This window comes from Artemia sp. Qi Xiang Cuo, chromosome 4 (genome assembly GCF_049724085.1).
Source record: "Artemia sp. Qi Xiang Cuo chromosome 4, ASM4972408v1, whole genome shotgun sequence".
NCBI lineage: Eukaryota > Metazoa > Arthropoda > Branchiopoda > Anostraca > Artemiidae > Artemia > Artemia sp. Qi Xiang Cuo.
Window position 1 is genome coordinate 27,741,407 of NC_142797.1, and position 21,652 is coordinate 27,763,058.

The 21,652-nt window shown below is 35.8% G+C and overlaps 1 protein-coding gene across 1 annotated transcript in view; it reads right to left on the reverse strand.

The window, feature by feature from the left end:
* mus101 (mutagen-sensitive 101) overlaps positions 1-21,652 on the reverse strand; it is a 224,216-nt gene that overhangs the window by 137,114 nt on the left and 65,450 nt on the right. The window contains exons 5-8 of the mRNA XM_089087479.1: positions 14,440-14,641; positions 11,369-11,599; positions 8,415-8,546; positions 989-1,191 (exon numbers count right to left, since the gene is read on the reverse strand). Coding sequence (XP_088943605.1) covers positions 989-1,191; positions 8,415-8,546; positions 11,369-11,599; positions 14,440-14,641 — 768 coding nt within the window. The remainder of the gene's footprint in view (positions 1-988; positions 1,192-8,414; positions 8,547-11,368; positions 11,600-14,439; positions 14,642-21,652) is intronic.

A 21,652-nucleotide genomic window follows, 5' to 3' on the forward strand; every position in this document is an offset into this window, starting at 1 on the left:
CGATTAGTGGCAATTTTTGTCATAATAAGACACTAAACATATAAAACATATGAAAATCGTCATGCAAAAATACACATTGACTCGAAATATCACAGATTCAAACTAAACAGAGTCAAGCGAATAAAATGAATAATGAATTAAAGAAAATAAAAATATACAATGATTGACGAGTGGGTGCAAAATTCAAAATCTTGACGAACGAGGGAACAAAACTACTTGCGTACCGCATATGCCGTGCTGGTACCGGCTGAATTTTTGGTACCGGTTGAGCTACATGTCGCGGGAGCCTTTGGCGTGAAGAGAGATGCTCAGGGGGGAGGATTTCACGAAGCCCCAGATTTTCTGGGGACGATTGGGCATTGGGCACGAAGCCCAAAATTCTTTTAAATATTTTCACTCATAACTTTAAGAAAACAAAAATTACTGAAGATTTTAAGGAATAAATATCAGCATATATTTACTAAACTGACAGTGCACATTTTTTTTCAGTAAATTCATTTGAATTTTTTTCAGTAAAGTACAAATTATATTCTGGCTTTTAGAAAGTATAGGGTTTAGAGCCCTACTCAGATTAATTTCTGCTCGTTTTAAGTTTGACTTATTTTAATTTCTGTTTGTTTTGAGTTTCATTTATTTATTGATACTGATTTGTGGTAGTTGTATGCTTAGTAGATTATTTGATTCTATTTTGGTTCATTTTTGGTTTAATGGAGTTTTTTACTTTTTTTTTGAAAAACTTATTTTGTGCAAAATGTTTTTTTTGATGAATTATAAATAAATACTTATTATTTATTTATAATTTTGGACTAATTATACTCTGGATTGTGTGGACATGGAATGGTAAAAACACGAAGATTTCTTAAAAACCTGGAGACCTTGAGATTTCTTAAAAAGTACACCCCCCCCTACAGGAATGATCAAATATAAGCCGCAAACAGAATTACTTTAGATAGATAAGTAGATTAGAATTAAAAAAGCATGTAAGAACCTCATCTCCAATAACGACATGGGTAACAACATCAGATATCTTCCAATAATGAATGCCACCAGCATTAACGATGATTCTCCTCAGTTTTTCCAAGTGTCGTTCGCTGAAACCACTACAAAATATTTTGCATCCGTCTAGAAACGTTCCACAGATTTTGAATTGAGCAATGTCCATCGATTCAATAGCTTGATAAGAAGGATTAGCTGAAAACAGAACAAAATTGATCGGAAATGGTATTTCATCTTTCATTTGTCAAGGTTCGAGAGCTCGGATTTTTATGTTACCATTAGGGAGGGAGGCTGGCTCGAGTTTAACACCTTATTGAGTCTTTGTTACTAGAAGCAAGCATCATATGAGTAATTGTATTTCGTCTGATTTTTCGTTAATGAAGTTGCATTTGCGTTTGTAAATGAGGTTGCTTTGCATTTATAAACTCATTGTTTTACGGACGGTCCACACGCCAAGGTAATCGTCAAGGACGTTCAAAAATCGTCAAAAATTCAGTTATGAAAAATTCAAAAATTTTAGTTTCTAAGACAATTTGAAATAAATTTATTGTAAGTTCATTCCGTTTTTGTCCGATTTACTTGACCACTCACTTTTGTATATTCATGTTATTTATTTATGTTTCTGCAATTTCATAAACAACAAGATTTATCAAATATTAAATAGTTACTATAGTCAACAGTCTTGGAAGCCCCGTCTGGAAAAACTTTGTCCTAACAATGAGCTTTTTGAAAAATTTTGAAAGTGTGAAAAAATAATCACGGTATATCATTAATAATGTCTCATAAACCGTCCTTTAATTCTGAAATTGATTTGAAGAAAAAAAATTTTATTTGTGAATTAATTAAATGAAAACAGACTGAGTAGCTCCCATGTATCCTATTAAAAAATATAATGAAACTATTAACTTTTGACTTTAAAAAATGAAACTATAAATTTATTATTGATAAAGTATGTGTCCGTTGAATTTAAATTTAGGTTAGTCAACCTAGAAACTATAATGTGATCGTAATGATATTATCCGTGCTATCCAGTATTTCCCCTTTTTTACTTCAAACTATAATCTTTAAATCAATTATGATGATCCTCCTGAATGACCAAGTGACTCAAATAGTTTTTTCCGACGACTCCTAATACTATAATAAACACCAACACCAAAAGCATCAACAACTTAAACTTTAAGTCAATTTTTGCATAATATGAATTACAGGCGACAAGACTGGACTTATTTATGTTATTTAGTTATTTATTTATGTTTCTGCAATTTCATAAACAACAAGATTTATCAAATATTAAATAGTTACTATGGTCAACAGTCTTGGAAGCCCCGTCTGGAAAAACTTTGTCCTAACAATGAGCTTTTTGAAAAATTTTGAAAGTGTGAAAAAATAATCACGGTATATCATTAATAATGTCCCATAAACCGTCCTCTAATTCTGAAATTGATTTGAAGAAAAAAACATTTTATTTGTGAATTAATTAAATGAAAACAGACTGAGTAGCTCCCATGTATCCTATTAAAAAATATAATGAAACTATTAACTTTTGACTTTAAAAAATGAAACTATAAATTTATTATTGATAAAGTATGTGTCCGTTGAATTTAAATTTAGGTTAGTCAACCTAGAAACTATAATGTGATCGTAATGATATTATCCGTGCTATCCAGTATTTCCCCTTTTTTACTTCAAACTATAATCTTTAAATCAATTATGATGATCCTCCTGAATGACCAAGTGACTCAAATAGTTTTTTCCGACGACTCCTAATACTATAATAAACACCAACACCAAAAGCATCAACAACTTAAACTTTAAGTCAATTTTTGCATAATATGAATTACAGGCGACAAGACTGGACTTATTTATGTTATTTAGTTATTTATTTATGTTTCTGCAATTTCATAAACAACAAGATTTATCAAATATTAAATAGTTACTATGGTCAACAGTCTTGGAAGCCCCGTCTGGAAAAACTTTGTCCTAACAATGAGCTTTTTGAAAAATTTTGAAAGTGTGAAAAAATAATCACGGTATATCATTAATAATGTCCCATAAACCGTCCTCTAATTCTGAAATTGATTTGAAGAAAAAAACATTTTATTTGTGAATTAATTAAATGAAAACAGACTGAGTAGCTCCCATGTATCCTATTAAAAAATATAATGAAACTATTAACTTTTGACTTTAAAAAATGAAACTATAACTTTATTATTGATAAAGTATGTGTCCGTTGAATTTAAATTTAGGTTAGTCAACCTAGAAACTATAATGTGATCGTAATGATATTATCCGTGCTATCCAGTATTTCCCCTTTTTTACTTCAAACTATAATCTTTAAATCAATTATGATGATCCTCCTGAATGACCAAGTGACTCAAATAGTTTTTTCCGACGACTCCTAATACTATAATAAACACCAACACCAAAAGCATCAACAACTTAAACTTTAAGTCAATTTTTGCATAATATGAATTACAGGCGACAAGACTGGACAAATAGCTTTTTGCATAATGTTGCATCATCATTTATATGTGAAGATTGATCTTCCGGCTCAAAAAGAAAAAAAAAGAAAAGAGCACTCATTCTTGATAGCAAGAACAGGAATTCCACGCCATTAGCTGTATAATTTTCTTCTCTAGGACAAAGACAGAGTAATAAGCTCTTTCCGTGATGTTGGAATACCCTTTTCTTATAAAGATTGATCTTTCCGTCCTCTAGAGACAACAAATCGAGCATCATCCTTCAGATCGAGAGCATAAACTCCAAGTCAATGTACTGCATTGGAGTTATTAGCGTCTCGGAGACTAGAATTAATATATAGGTTTTAAAAGAGCTATGGATTACTGGTTTCCGTGTAAACATTGGTCTTCTCAGCCTCTAAAGACAACAAATCGAGCATCATCCTTCAGATCGAGAGCTCAAACTCCAAGTCAATGTACTGCATTGGAGTTATTAGCGTCTCGGAGACTAGAATTAATATATAGGTTTTAAAAGAGCTGTGGAATACTGGTTTCCGTGTAAACATTGGTCTTCTCAGCCTCTAAAGACAACAAATCGAGCACCATCCTTCAGATCGAGAGCAGAAACTCCAAGTCAATGTACTGCATTGGAGTTATTAGCGTCTCGGAGACTAGAATTAATATATAGGTTTTAAAAAAGCTGTGGAATACTGGTTTCCGTGTAAACATGGTCTTCTCAGCCTCTAAAGACAACAATTCGAGCATCATCCTTCAGATCAAGAGCAAACTCTAAGTCAATGTATATAGGTTTTAAAAGAGCTCTGGAATACCGGTTTCCACGTAAACATTGGTCTTCTCAGCCTCTAAAGACAACAAATCGAGCATCATCCTTCAGATCGAGAGCACAAACTCCAAGTCAATGTACTGCATTGGAGTTATTAGCGTCTCGGAGACTAGAATTAATATATAGGTTTTAAAAGAGCTGTGGAATACTGGTTTCCGTGTAAACATTGGTCTTCTCAGCCTCTAAAGACAACAAATCGAGCATCATCCTTCAGATCGAGAGCACAAACTCCAAGTCAATGTACTGCATTGGAGTTATTAGCGTCTCGGAGACTAGAATTAATATATAGGTTTTAAAAGAGCTGTGGAATACTGGTTTCTGTGTAAACATTGGTCTTCTCAGCCTCTAAAGACAACAAATCGAGCATCATCCTTCAGATCGAGAGCAAACTCTAAGTCAATGTACATAGGTTTTAAAAGAGCTGTGGAATACCGTTTTCCACGTAAACATTGGTCTTCTCAGCCTCTAAAGACAACAAATCGAGCATCATCCTTCAGATCGAGAGCACAAACTCCAAGTCAATGTACTGCATTGGAGTTATTAGCGTCTCGGAGACTAGAATTAATATATAGGTTTTAAAAGAGCTGTGGAATACTGGTTTCCGTGTAAACATTGGTCTTCTCAGCCTCTAAAGACAACAAATCGAGCATCATCCTTCAGATCGAGAGCAGAAACTCCAAGTCAATGTACTGCATTGGAGTTAATAGCGTCTCGGAGACTAGAATTAATATATAGGTTTTAAAAAAGCCGTGGAATACTGGTTTCGTGTAAACATGGTCTTCTCAGCCTCTAAAGACAACAAATCGAGCATCATCCTTCGGATCGAGAGCAAACTCTAAGTCAATGTATATAGGTTTTAAAAGAGCTGTGGAATACCGGTTTCCACGTAAACATTGGTCTTCTCAGCCTCTAAAGACAACAAATCGAGCATCATCCTTCAGATCGAGAGCACAAACTCCAAGTCAATGTACTGCATTGGAGTTATTAGCGTCTCTGAGACTAGAATTAATATATAGGTTTTAAAAGAGCTGTGGAATACTGGTTTCCGTGTAAACATTGGTCTTCTCAGCCTCTAAAGACAACAAATCGAGCATCATCCTTCAGATCGAGAGCAGAAACTCCAAGTCAATGTACTGCATTGGAGTTAATAGCGTCTCGGAGACTAGAATTAATATATAGGTTTTAAAAAAGCTGTAGAATACTGGTTTCCGTGTAAACATGGTCTTCTCAGCCTCTAAAGACAACAAATCGAGCATAATCCTTCAGATCGAGAGCAAACTCTAAGTCAATGTATATAGGTTTTAAAAGAGCTGTGGAATACCGGTTTCCACGTAAACATTGGTCTTCTCAGCCTCTAAAGACAACAAATCGAGCATCATCCTTCAGATCGAGAGCACAAACTCCAAGTCAATGTACTGCATTGCAGTTATTAGCGTCTCGGAGACTAGAATTAATATATAGGTTTTAAAAGAGCTGTGGAATACTGGTTTCCATGTAAACATTGGTCTTCTCAGCCTCTAAAGACAACAAATCGATCATCATCCTTCAGATCGAGAGCACAAACTCCAAGTCAATGTACTGCATTAGAGTTATTAGCGTCTCGGAGACTAGAATTAATATAAAGGTTTTAAAAAAGCTGTGGAATACTGGTTTCCGTGTAACATTGGTCTTATCAGCCTCTAAAGACAACAAATCGAGCATCATCCTTCAGATCGAGAGCAAACTCTAAGTCAATGTATATAGGTTTTAAAAGAGCTGTGGAATACCGGTTTCCACGTAAACATTGGTCTTCTCAGCCTCTAAAGACAACAAATCGAGCATCGGCCTTCAGATCGAGAGCAAACTCTAAGTCAATGTATATAGGTTTTAAAAGAGCTGTGGAATATCGGTTTCCACGTAAACATTGGTCTTCTCAGCCTCTAAAGACAACAAATCGAGCATCATCCTTCAGATCGAGAGCACAAACTCCAAGTCAATGTACTGCATTGGAGTTATTAGCGTCTCGGAGACAAGAATTAATATATAGGTTTTTAAAAGAGCTGTAGAATACTGGTTTCCGTGTAAACATTGGTCTTCTCAGCCTCTACAGACAACAAATCGAGCATCATCCTTCAGATCAAGAGCAAACTCTAAGTCAATGTATATAGGTTTTAAAAGAGCTGTGGAATACCGGTTTCCACTTAAACATTGGTCTTCTCAGCCTCTAAAGACAACACATCGAGCATCAACCTTCAGATCGAGAGCAGAAACTCCAAGTCAATGTACTGCATTGGAGTTTTTAGCGTCTCGGAGACTAGAATTAATATATAGGTTTTTAAAAGAGCTGTGGAATACTGGTTTCCGTGTAAACATTGGTCTTCTCAGCCTCTACAGACAACAAATCGAGCATCATCATTCAGATCGAGAGCAAACTCTAAGTCAATGTATATAGGTTTTAAAAGAGCTGTGGAATACTGGTTTCCATGTAAACATTGATCTTCCCAGCCTCTAAAGATAGCCAGATCGAGCATCATTCTTCAGTGGAGGAACACAGACCCCAGTCAATGTTTCGTATCATTCTCAGAGACCAGACATGATATACAGCTTTTGAAATGATTCTGGAATAACGGTTTTGTATAAACATTGGCCTTTCCCACCCTCTAAAGACAACAGAACTGCATCTTCCTTCACAGTAAAAACATGAATTCGGAGACTTCTTTTTTTTTTTACAGAATTCGACTCTGTAAGATATTGATCGGTAGTTTTTATATATTTAATTAGAAAACATAAATTTCCAAGACAAGTAATGAGTTAATTTTAAAATTGAAGCAAGCAAAGATTAGCTAATAGAAGATGTCAAACATTATTAGTGCAAAAATTACTGATTTGAAAAACTAAACATAAAAATAGCAAAAAAAATGACGATCCAGTAGCCACGCTTAAAACAGTCAAATAAGAACATTTTTGCCATTGATGAAAATTTATAGCGTAGTAGATTAATAAAAATAAACTGTTTGCAAAAAAATGAGATATTAAAAAACCATCCTGGAATTCTAAGCAGTGTTTCCTTTTTGTAATAGTACAATAAAAAAAAAATAAAAACTGTTTAAAATATATTTCCAAAAAATGTAAAACATTCTGGAAGGATTCATAAGGGATTCTAACAAAATTCAAACTAAAATGTAATCAAACACATTCTCTATACCCAGATAGATAATCAAGCAACAAAAATATTGTCTTTCGAAAATGCTGATCACCACCATGTATTATTTTTCCATTTTCTTGGTCACCTGTTCAGCCAAGGGGTTTCCCATACAGTATTGGACTTAATCCCAGCAGTGGTTGATGGAGTAGTTCAAATCCCTAAAAAGCTAGATACACAGGAATAAGGAAAAGGGCAGGCTTTCGTGTTGCCATTGTGCATTTTATTTCAATAGTTGCCGTAACTTCGAATGCTCCATTTGTTCTCGTCAACATATTTGTTCTGGATATAAAAAAAACGACAACAAAAAACAAACATAGAAAATGTCAGTCTGTCTTTTTGTCGGTAAAGAAAACTTTGAATTTTGGAAAAATCCCAAAATTGATAGTAATACAAAAACATTTCGATTTTTTACAGCAGTGAGAATATTCGGCTTTACCTTTATGCTATAAAAACGTTCTAATTTTAAAAAAATACTAGCATGAATCGATTAATAGATATCGCCATTGAGTATAAAAATATAAACAATATCGCCACACTTCCAGCAATGAATATATCACGGAAATGTCTGAAAACTCAGACAACTTCGATGATCCACAAGCACTTCACGACGGTACACCCCTTTATTGGACATTTCCGAAAAAAGAAATCGATAGCTAAGTAGGCGTGGCTACAAAAAAAGACAAGTTTAGCTTCGGGGAATGTTAGCTACCTGACAAAACATTTTATTCTTATTCTTAGATTGTAATTCTTTAAGAAATATTTATAAATTTTCAGCATATCTGGTACAGAATTGCTTAAATATGTCACAATTACTATATTTTTTACCGGAAAAAACTGCAATTAAAATTAATTTGACCCAGTATAAAATATTTAAGATATCTAAATTAGTCTAGACACTAAATACTACAAAAAGCATTTTGAAAAAAAGCACCTGGTATTTCCTTATCCTTAGATTTCTGAGTTGCAGATTGTTGTGTCATCTGGCTCTGCTCTCCAAAGAAGGTTTGATTAACACCAGTTGTATTCTCGACAATTGCACTAACATCCGGAATGTTGAAGATTTCTATAAATGAAATAACAGTAAATAACTAAAAAAATAATATACAATGTTCACATGACTAAGTTTGTAGTACCGACTATCAACAAGATTATGTTTTTTGTAACAGTATTAAAGGATGTAGCACTAGACAGTATAGCCCAAACTGGCGGTGCTGATCTCCATTTCACGGCACTTCAGCCAGAAAGTGCAATGGGAGGTTGAGGCCCAAACATACTGTGCTTTCACACATCCTTCTTCTTTACCTTCCCCAGATTTCTTCAGGTTCCCATTTAGAGTTGGATTTGATTCTGACTGAGCTTGCAGAGTCACGCCACTGATCTCCATTCCAAACCAAATATCAGAGACACAAGGGCTCGAACGCCAACCTTTAGGGACATAGGATGGTAAGTCCAGTTTTATTACAGGGCTGCATTTTATTAGGTTAAATTACTATTTGTAACTTTATGGGTTTTTATAAAAAAAAGAAATCATATATACATTAATTTCCATATTGTTTTTTATACTATTTTATATATTTTTCAATTTTTTCTATTTATGCCAAAATCAGTAACCTTAGGTTCTTGACAATTCACTAGGAATAGAATAAATATTTTGACTGTTGTTGAACAACCATTGTTGGGTATGGCTTAAGGATAGTACTGAAGAAATTTCCCTAATTTAAAAAGAATGAAGAAACGTGGACTAAGGTGCTAAGATGAGAAATTAATAGGCTCGAAAAATATTCATATTTCTGCAAACGTGTTTTTGAAATATGGTGGATACAATGTTAGGAATAAGATAATAGAACTATGGATAACATGTTTTATCAAGAACTTTGATTAAACACCATATTTAAGAAAGGCAATGAAAGTGAACGTAGCAGCGGTTAAACAATGAAATAATTTTGTCCAAAGGAACATAGTAAAGGATTAGGAAGAAAATGGTATTGAATGGAAACATAAAAGAAAACAAGATTTAGATTATGCAAAACATTTGAGTGGTATAAGTAATAAAGTTGGCGAAATTAACAAATTTTGAAGTTTTGAGTCTGTAGTGCGAGAATAGGTTTGAAAATATTAGGTGACGAGAAAATTGACCAAGTGGACATCCCCAGGTAGTACTGTTATTGAAAAGCGTGGATGGAACGAAGGAGGTTTCAAAAAGTTGACGAAGATATGCTTTTCAGCATGATTTTTTTAATGTCTTTTTCTTATGCTTTTATTTTTAAGATGTTTTATCTTTATGTTTCAAGATGTTTTATCTGTGTGTTTTAAGTTGTCTTATCTGTGTGTTTAAAATGCTATTTTTATCTTGCAAAACATCTTAAAAAGAATTTTTGCCGAAGGATTGTCTAAAGACCGTTTCAGGCACTAGCTTGAGAGACTGCATATCAAATATCATACACCAAAAAATGTAGTCTAATTAAACTGTCTAGTTCTATAATGAAAATAAAGGTTATACAGAGCACAATGGAAGGTGGCCTTGAATAGATTGAGGTAGTAGAGGAGCACGAGCAGCTATGTTGCCTCTGGCAGCATTGTGTTCCAATGAGTTTTCAGTGGTGGTATAGGTGACTGGTAAACACAACGGACAAGAATCACCTGGGGGCAACATAGAATAACAGTCATTTCGCTACACAACATAGATTTTTAGAGAAATCTGAAAACACAAGAAGTCGTTTAAGGTATTTTGAATGTAAGTGTCTACCAGTTCGATACACTAGAATGAAACTATTCTATCTCCAAATGAGCCCCAATGGACACTATCCGGCCTCCAAAGGCGCTCCGATGGAAACTATCCATGTCCAAAACCGCTACTTTTCAAGAAAACTTTTGAAGTTTTCGAGAATGTTTTTCCAGTACTTCAAAAAGAAGTTATAGGGGAACAACCGAACTGTAGAGTTTCTCAACGTAGATCAAAATCTGCTGCTTGAAACGATCCCAAGTCCAAATAAGGACTTCAAGGAATAGTTTCAGTGTGTGATAAAAGCAACTTTGCAACATAGAATAAAAAAGAAAATGGCGTTTTGGAAGACATCTAGTGACGTGGTGCCCATTCTAACTAACTGCGAATTCAGATTTAGCAAAAAAATTGCACAAGACAGACTACTAATCCATTTTCCACATTTTTAGACGTCGTATAGTTTCCAACGGAGCCCATTTGGAAGTAGGATAGTTTCATTCCAGTGTAGCGAGTTATTTGTACAAGAATTTTTTTTTCCGCACCACAGGAATGATACACACAATTTTCAATAGAAATCTCCAATTCCTAACTACTTTTCCTGGGGAAGAAAAGAGGAAATTACACATTGTAGAAACAAAAGAAAGAAAAAAAAGGAAATTTTAAATGTTTTGACGGTACACAAAACAGTTCTGATAATTGGTAGAGCGCTCCGTGTTTAAAAGCATAGGCTAAAAATCTCAGTTCGAGAAAAATGCCATATAAGCCTCTTTGAATAAGCGTAACCGCAATCGTAATTGATTTCGTACTACGGCGCCATCGCATTGTATCTTTTTCCCGTTTAGAGTTGACAATGAACTATGCTGAACACTTAACATAAACTTTATATTTAAAAAATAGAGTTTAAATCAAACATCAAAGAAAAGACTGACTAGCTGGTTCTAAAAGAACTTTTCTTTTAAATAAGATAATTCACAGCGCTCCCCACCGCCATTTTACCAGCATTATTTTTCAATTAACCGAGAGCACGGATGTGCGGGATACAATCTGATTATAAGCATGAAAAGACGCCGAATGAACAATTTTCCAATTTCTAATTGGAAGGAGCTAATACGTTCATTCCCCTTTCAAAGGCCAAATAGTACTTTAATAAACTGCTTACTTACCACCTTTATCTTTTGTTGGCGTTGATGAACTGACTTTACCAGGCCTTTCCTTCCAACTTGCATATCGGTCCGGTGGTAAGGCATGATAAGCTTGAATAGAATCCCTAATCCAATCAGCGTTGACACAGGGTATTTTCCATTGCAGTGCACATCGATACTTGTCCCCAGAGGGCTCGTTAACGACCAGTATTTTGGTTAAGCTTTTCTGTAATCTCCCGAGATGGGATCCACCTGTAAAAAAAATACAAAATTGAACAATCTTTAACTTTTTTAGTTCAAAATGAATATAGAATACGAAAAATTAAGCAAGAAAACTGGTTTAGTTTTGATAAAGCAGTGAATAAATACAACAAAATAAACACTTACTTAAACAAACATACTTCGAATATTTCGGCCCCACGTCCGGGAGCCTTTCTCAACGGAAAAAAGGGGAGAAAATGAAACATTTTTTTTTTTTTTTTTTTTATACAATAATAAGAAAATAATACATTTTGTATTATTTTCACATTAATTCCCAAAAACTTAAAAGATAAAGTAGTGAATTCAAGTAGAAGTTTCTCGTTAAATAAATAAATAAAAATTCGGTTTAAGAATGAGGAACGGGCCAAGAAAAATAAAATAAGACCCCGAGAAAGAATTTATTAAATCTTCAAGTGACTACATATTATGGATGTGTGCTTACTCCAACATTCCCATTAATTCTTAAGCGTTTCAAAGGCATATTAAAATTATTCACTTGTAATTGTTAACTTTTGATACGGTTCTACCACGCTTGCCACGGTTAGCCACGGTTAACTACGGTTAGCCACGCTCGTTAGTCAATCAATCTTACTCCGAATTGGAAAAGCTATATTTAGAAATTATCCAGATTTAGCAACGAAATACTATGAAAAGAAGGATGAAATCCTAAGAAAATTTTAGGTTTAATCAATTCCTAAAGTTAAAATTTTTAAAACTAATTTGCCTTATTCTGTTTCTTCTTGAAGGTCAGCAGAAATTTTGATCACATAAATTTTGATTAAAAATATCTACAACCCGTTAAGTGCCATGCAAACAGATTTGTAAACTAATCGTGCTACAATTTGTCAGTGTATTAAAAAAGTGAATCTTTTTTCTTTGTGATTGAAAAAGTAGCACAATTTAGCGTTCACTTTTTAGTGCTACGAAAGCTAATTAATTATACTAATATAAAAACAGATGAATTTGTGGAAAACGCTATTGAATTTTCATCTTGAAAATCATTAATTATCAGACCGTCAATATCCGACAAAAAAAAGAAGAAACAAAAAAAGAATGAGAAACAACGTAAAAAGAATACAAAATAATGATAAAACATAACATGCTTATTCACTGCAATAGATGTAAGCTAACATAGCCATGTCAAAAAAAAAAAAAAAAAAAAAAAAAAAAATTAAAGTGGCAACTAGTACTTCAATGTCGACACAATAGCTTTACTTTTATTTTAAATTTTTTTCGCATGCTGACCAATGGTCTGCATTGCGCAGGTAAAAATCTCCAGATTCAATGCTTTCGGTTGTGAGTGCAATGTGTGGTTGAGGGCAAATCATCCAACGCTTTCCGTGGTCCCCCCCCCCACCCCAGATTTCTCCAGGTACCCAATTAGAGCTGGGTCGACTCTGGCTGAACTTACAAGGTTATATTATTGACCCGTGTCCTAAACCAAAGAATCAGTGACAACAGGATTCAAAATATTATTGTCCTTATTTATTATTTTTTTTTCCGACACAATATGATAGCAGGATTGTACGGTAGATAAAATCGGTGACGAAATAAATACTACAAAAAAATAACTGCTATAGCTTTATATTACTAAAGTGTAATTTTATTAAAGTAAAATCTAGTAGAATTCTTTCTCGTCAGTTTAGTAAGGATTTTACGTATGTTCTTGAATGTTTACGGCTTATATTTATGGTATAGTATATATATATATATATATATATATATATATATATATATATATATATATATATATATATATATATATATATATATATATATATATATATATATATATATATATATATATATATATATATATATATATATATATATATATATATATAAGTGTACTCGAATGCAGAAAACAAACTGAGGCAGATTTTGGCTTGAAACTTACAGGGTGTGCAAACCGGGCCACAGATACCTCAATGAAGAGATTTGAGGGGCAAACACAGTTTTAATTATGGTAATTTCAAGATCGTTTCAAGTTTGACTTTTTAATTCATTTTGAATTTTGATTTCTGTTTGTTTTAGGTTTGGTATGGCTCACCCATCCCTTCATGGTCGCAGAAATAGCAGAAACTTAGTAAAAAACAACCAACGTGCCATAGTCACCAAAAATTGAAAACACACAAAAAAAAAAATTCAAGTGAGAAAAAATTGCTTCGTTTTAAAGGAAGTTGCAATATTTTGTATCTTTTGTAATTAACAAAATATAATATTGTTAGACTGTATATTGTCATGTAATAACGACTTCAGGTTTTGCGATGGGGAGCAATGTCCAAAATGTTTTTCTGGTCATCACAAAGGAGTATACCCTGCGGTTTTTTTCGTTACTGCCGTTTGGCTGGCTAGGCTATACCGAGCAAAATAAAATATTATTGATTGACTAAAGTATCTAAAGTACAGACCGGATCCGAATTGTGATGATCTCCAATCCGTCCTGATCAGCACTGCCAACCCTTTAAAATAATTTCTGACTAAAAATGTATGGCAAACGATTAATTTGTACCATTAGAGGAGCAGTTTAAAAATTTGTGATAATAGGAAGACAATTTTCGAGATCTTTCGGAAGACAATACATGGATGTTTTGACAAGGAATATGTGTGCTATAAGGCTTGATTCGTATATTGTAGAATATTTTTTCAAGATAGGGAGAGGGAGTTGAAAACCTCATATTTTCAAGAGTAATACATTTTATGAATAGAGCCTAAGCTTAGCTATAGTACAAAAAACATTCCTTTCAAAAGATAACTAGTACTTTCAATTTGCAAAGTTAGTATCATATTGACAAAACTATCAATAAAGCAAAATTTTAGTAATGACTGACCGTTATCTTCAACAAGCTTCTTCAGGTTTTCCACTTCCGCAGCGTCAAACTTTGAAAAAGTGAGATAGAGACCAATAAAAGGAGGAGCAGTGTACTCTGAAAACTTTGCATCAACAGCAGCAACGTCTTCCTCTTGGTTGGCCTGCCATACTGCATAAACCCATTTACATTCCATTATAGGAATTTCACGCTCAACAGCTACCTATGTGAAGAGAAATCAACAAATATAAATAACATTGATAATAAAGACAAATGAATCTTAGCAATGTTGAAAGTTGTTCAGTTCACCTTCTTTTTCGTTTAATAACAGCAACACAAAGGAGCAGTAATAACCACAGTAGCATAAGCTTGTGTTAAGAAAAAAAGGAAAAACAAATAAAAATGGCAAAAATCCAAAGGAGCTGAGTGAACTCAGGAGTCAGCATAGATAAATGTCCAAGGTCGACTCTAAAGTTGATTTATTATACCAAAAAATTATTGCGACGCTATTATACCCTGATTTTTTTTTTTTTTTTTTAACCTTCCTACTTACCTTCGTCATTTCTAAAATTTATTCAAATAAGAAACACAACCAAGAAAGGACTCTCAAAGGAAAAACGAAACTATTTTGGCGAGAATCTTAAAACTCTTTTTTTTAAATTCCTGTAAAGCTGTGACTATCATAGGCAGCGAAATAGCGCTGTCTAAGTAAAGAGTGATGTGGGCACAATGTATTATTATTTTTTTTTTTTTTTTTTTACCAGGGCTTTTCATACAGAAGGAGTTGTCGTAGAAACTTCGAAAGGGGGTCATTAAATTGGAAATTGAAAGGGCTAGTGCGCTTTTTAATAATCGAAAGTGATTAGAGGATAGCCAGACCCCCCAGGCCCATCATTTCCCCAAACACATCCAATAAAAAATTTTAGATAGCCATTTTGTTCAGAATAGTTGACAAGTCCGGAAATTATGTCTTTGAGCATGATCTTTTTTTGTGGTTTTAGACACGGGCACTTCGTATAGAAGAAGCTGTCGTAGAAACTTCAAAAGGGGCTAATTCAATCGAAAATTGTAATGTCTAGTGCCCTTTTTAATAGTCAAAAGCAATTAGAGGGCAACCAGCCCCCCCCCATACGTCCATCATTTCCCCAAATACATCCAATCAAAATTTTCAGATTGCCATTTTATTCAGTGTAGTTGAAAGGTCCAATAATTATGTCTCTGAAGACGACAACCCCCCCCCCCAGCCCTCAGGGCAAGGGTTGTCATTTATGCCCCTTGGGGCATACCCCCCCCCCCCCTTTACGGTCTATTTTCCCCAAATGCATCCGATAGAAATTTCGAGATAGCCATTTGTTCAAAAACAGTCCAAAGATCACGTAACAAAGCCTTTGGGGTTAACATCACCCCCCAGAGTCGTCTGGGGGCAAGGTTTGCAATTTATGCCCTGCGGACATGTAAGCTTTTTACGGAAGAAATGGTTGTGTGACCTTTAGAGAAGGCTCCTTTGATTGGAAATTAAAATACTAGTTTGCTTTTAAGAGTCAAAAGTGATGGATGGCCACTAGCCCCCCCCCTCCCGTACACCCCCTTTTCCCCAAACACATCCGATAACAATTGTGAGAGTGCACTTTTTTCAGTAAAGTGAAAATTTTGTTCTGGCCTTGGGAAGGCATAGGGGTTTTGCGCCCAACTTATGTTAGTTCCTGCTCGTTTTGAGTTTGACTCGGTTATTTATTTTAATTTCTGTTTGTTTTGGGTTTCATTGTAGCCTCGAAAGTTTGAACATAATACCTTCAGTCGTTCTTGGGATACTGCTGAGATGCCTTATTGGGAATTAGCATTATCACAGGGCATTTTGATTTAATCTTGAGGCAACATTTAGTTTTTAAACATAATGGACAAATGGGAGGGTGGGCGTGGGAGGAGGATTAGTTGACCTCCAATCACTTTCGACTATTAAAAAGGGCGCCAGCGCTTTCCATTTTCAATCGAATGGGCCCCTTTCGAAGTTCACAGGACAACTCATTCGATATGAAGTGCCCTGGTCTAAACAACAACAACAAAAAATATTACTAATCACTTTCGACTATTAAAAACGGCACTAGCCCTTTGAATTTCAAATCGAATGAGCCCTTTTCTGGAGTTTCTCCGACAACGTCTTCTATAAAAACCTTATATGCCCCCAGGGCATAACTTAAAACCCTTGCCCTGAGGGTTGTGGGGGAGTGTCCTCCTCAAAAACATATTTTCTATCTGGAAATGAACTACACTGAACAAAATGGCTGTCTCAAAATTTAGAATGGATGTATTTGGGGGAATGATGGGCGTGGGAGAGGGGGGGTTAGTTACAGTCAAATCACTTTCAACTATTAAAAAAGGCACTAGCCCTTTGAATTTCCAATCAAATGAGCCTTTTTTGAAGTTTCTATGACAACGCCTTCTACAAAAACCTGATTAGTCCCCAGGCCATAACTTAAAACCCTTGCACTGAGGATTTTGGGGGAGTGTCCTCATCAAAAACATATTTTCTCTCTGGAAATCAACTACGCTGAACAGACTAACTGTCTCAACGTACGGAGGGGTGAGATGTGGGGAAATGATGGTCGTAGGGGGGGGGTGCTAGTTGCCCTACAATCACTTTTGAATATTAAAAAGTTCCTGCTGACATTAAATTTCCAATTGAATGAGTCTCCTTGGAAGTTTCTACAATAACACCTTATAGTTGAAAACCTTAGATGCCCCCAGGGCAGAACTTAAAACCATTTCCCCGAGGGTTGTCGGGGAGTTTCCTCCTCAAAAAGATATTTTCTATCTGGAAATCAACTACGCTGAACAAAATGGCTATCTCAAAATTTTGATTGGCTGTGTTTGGGTGAATGATCGGCTCGGGGGGGGGAGGGTAGTTGCCCTCCAATCGCTTTCGATTATTAAAAAGGGCACTAGCCACTCGAATGAGCCCTTTTCGAAGTTTCTACGACAACTCCTTCGATACGAAGTGCCAGTCGAAGAAAAAAAAACACATTGTGGCCACATCGTTCTTTACTTAGGCAGTGCTAGCGCGCTGCCTAAGATGATAAGGGAGATGATCAAAAATGGAATATTTGCATGCTACCACTACTGCTACAACTGCTACCACTACTACCACACTACTCTATTTACAACATTGAAGGGAAACTTAAACTAAATCAAAAGACGCTATGTGCATACACATTGTCAAAAAAGCGTATCTCAAGAATTCCTTTGGTTATTGAGTTGGAACTCTCAGAGAATCATCTGATTCTCTAATAGGGGAAAATCATCTGACGAAGACAATAGGTGCACGCTACTACTAATATTTCTATCACTGCTACTTTCTCTACTAGTACTAATACTTCCACTTCTATTGCAACTACTTGTAAAGGCAATACGTTAATACTACTGCTGCTGCTAGTACTACCGCTATTACTATTGATACTACTAAAGCAATATAAATACTACTATTATGACTACTGTTACAACTATGCCTAAGGGTATGAGGGTGAAGGGTTTGAAAGAATTTTTTTAGGGGGAGGGGGTGAACTAAATCACAACACACCGACTGTACGCAGGTTGTCAAAAGGGCGTAACAGCAATATCTTACGAACAGTTTGGTGTGTAAAGTTAAAACTAACAGGGTTTGTTGTGGGGGATGTTGAACTAACCAAAAGAAAATAATTGCATCCTATTGCTACTGCTTCTACTGATACTACTACTACTGCTACTATTATTATTGCTTCTTCTACTACTGCTGCTGCTACTAAAACTAAGGGTATTAAGGCTAAAAATTTGGGAGATATATGTTCCTTAATACAAATATATATTAAGTACGCATCAGAAATGCATCAGGAAGGGTTGATGGTATTTATTAAGCTGACACTTTCAGCATGTGTTGAAGGGGGTGTTGAAGACACCAATGGTGTTATGCACATACTGCAACTGATGCTGCTACAGCTATTGCTACTCCGCAAGTCAAGGGTATTAAGGTGAAACTTTGAAGGAATATTTAGGCGGATTTTGAACTAAATCAAAATAAACTATAAGCATGTGGACTTTCAAAAAGATAACTAAGTAATATCTGAAGAACAACTTATATTATGAATTTAGACCTTTAAGGGTAGGCTGTGGGGGATTTTAAGTAGCAGAAGACACTTAACAGCCATTTTGTTCATCATAGAAAAACAGTCCTGCAGCTATGTCTCTAGGTGTCTAGGTAAAAACTCCGGTGTCAGCACGGCCCCCAGGGCCCGGCGGCAGGCGTTGTAAGTTATGCCCGGGGTGGCATATATGGTTCTTATGGAAGGGATGCTGGTATAAATCTAATAGAGGGCTCATTTGATTTGACACTGAAAGTTGTAGTTCACTTTTTAAGAGTCAAAAGTGATCAGAGGGCAGCAAGCCTCCCCCCACGCCCTTTTTTTCCCAAATGCATTAGATACAAATTTTGAGATAAGCATTTTGTTAAAAATAGTTCAAGGGTCAGATAAAAAAATTTCCTGTGTCAACACAACCCCTCAGGGCCCAGGGGTAGGCGTTGTAAATTATGACCTGTGGGGTATATATGGTTCTTATGGAAGGGATGCTCGTATAAACTTCAGAGAGGGCTCATTTGTTAGGAAAGTGAAAGTTCTAGTTCACTTTTTAAGAGTCAAAAGAGATCGGACGGCAACAAGCCCCCCCCCCCCTCCACGGTCGTTTCCCCCCAAATGCATCAAATACAAATTTTGAGATAGCTATTGTGTTAAAATAATTTAAAGGTTAGATAACAAAGCTCTGGTGTTGACATAACCCCCCAGGGCTCGGGGGCAGGCGTTGTAAGTTATACCCTGGGGCATATATGGTTCTTATGGAAGGGATGCTCGTATATACTTCAGAGGGCTAATTTGTTTGGAAAGTGAAAGTTCTTGTTTACTTTTTAAGATTTAAAAGAGAGAGAAGGACAACTAGCCCCCCCTCCACGCCCTTTTTTCCCAAAGGCATCAGGTAAAAATTTTAGTTGTTTTGTCAAATATAATTAAAAAGTCAGATAACAAAAACTCTGGTGTCAACAAAACCCCCAGGGCCCAGGGCAGTCGTTATAAGTTATACCCTGGGGGCATACATGGCTCTTATTGAAGGGATGCTTGTATAAACTTCAGAGAGGTCTCATTTGATTGGAAATTGATAGTTCTAGTTCAATTTTTAAGAATCAAAAGAGATCCTAGGGCAAATAGCCCCCCCCCCGCCCCACACCCTTTTCCCCCAAACCCATCCAATGAAAATTTTGAGATAACTATTTTGTCATGAATAGTTCAAAGGTCAGATAAGAAAAACTACGCTGTCAATACAAACCCCCAGGGTTTGGGGGCAGGCGTTGTAAGTTATGTTCTGAGGGTATATATGGTTCTTATGGAAGGCATGCTCGTATAAACTTCAGAGAGGGTTCATTTGATTGGAAATTTTAAGTTCTAGTTCACTTTTTAAGAGTCAAAATGGATCAGAGGGCAGTTAGCCTTTTTCCCCGCTCCCTTTTTCCCCCAAATGCATCAGATAAAAATTTTGATATAGCCATTTTGTCAAAAATTGTTCAAAGGTCAGATAACAAAAAAAAAAAAAAACGGTGTCGACCCACCCCCCACCCCCCCCCCCCCGCCAGGGCTCGGGGGTAGTCGTTGTAATTTATGCCCTGGGGGCAAATATGGTTCTGATAGAAGGAGTGATCATATAAAATTCGGAAAGGGTTCATTTAATTTGAAATTGAAATTTCTAGCTCACTTTTTCAGAGTTGAAAGAGATCGGACGGCAACAAGCCCCCCCCCTCCCTCCACGGCCGTTTTTCCCCAAATGCATCAAATACAAATTTTGAGATAGCCATTGTGTTAAAATAATTTAAAGGTTAGATAACAAAAACTCTGGTGTTGACATAACCTCCCAGGGCTCAGGGCAGTCGTTATAAGTTATTCCCTGGGGGCACATGTGGCTCTTATTGAAGGGATGCTCGTATAAAATTCAGAGAGGTCGCATTTGATTGGAAATTGATAGTTCTAGCTCACTTTTTAAGAATCAAAAGAGATCCTAGGGCAAAGAGCCCCCCCCCACCCCACGCCCTTTTCCCCCAAACCCATCCGATGAAAATTTTGAGATAACTATTTTGTCATAAATAGTTCATAGGTCAGATAAGAAAAACTACGCTGTCAATACAACCCCCCAGGGTTTGGGGACAGGCGTTGTAAGTTATGTCCTGGGGGGATATATGGTTCTTATGGAAGGCATGCTCGTATAAACTTCAGAGAGGGCTCATTTGATAGGGAAATGGAAGCTCTAGTTCACTTTTAAGAGTCAAAAGGGATCAGAGGGCAGTTAGCCTTCTCCCCCGCTCCCTTTTTCCCCCAAATGCATCAGATAAAAATTTTGATATAGCCATTTTGTCAAAAATTGTTCAAAGGTCAGATAACAAAAAAAAAAAAAAACGGTGTCGACACAACCCCCACCCCCCCCCCCCCCTCCCGCCAGGGCTCGGGGGCAGGCGGTGCAAGTTATGCCATGGGGGCAAATATGGTTCTTATAGAAGGGATGCGCGTATAAACTTCAGAGAGGGCTCATTTGATTGGAAATTAAAAGTTCTAGTTCAATTTTTCAGAGTCAAAAGAGATCGGAGGGCAACTAGCCCCTTTCCCCTCCAACCTCCCTCACTGTATACGCTTAAGTTTTTTTCTGTATGCCAACTACGCTGGGACCCCCCTCCCCCAAAGACTTTAATAAGGTATAGTTTTGTATGTGAAGAAAGTTAAAAGTTTCAAAAAATTTCGAGGGGACGTTAAAACATATCGAAATCCACTAAGTATAACTAATAGAACTTGCTAAAGAATTGACTACCGAATTAATCCCAGAAATTGTTTCAAACTGAAAATGCTAAAATACTTAGAATTACTGCCATACTTAAAATAAGGTCAAAATACACACGTTGCGATAGATGCTCAATTGTTATGGCACAAAAATCCGATAATGGTCAAATCAAAATGATCCTGTTGTCTCTGAGTCAACAAATGAAATAGTCTAACCACTCTTTTTCGAAGCTATTCTTTCGTTCCATTCACTGTTGTGTGAATAAATCAAGTATAATTTATTAGAGGCATGTACTTACGTTACCTATAGCAAAGCCCATAAGGCTTCTATGTTTTATTATTATTAATTATAAAAAACCTTGCATAAAAAGAAGTTTTCTAAGAAAAGTAAAGAG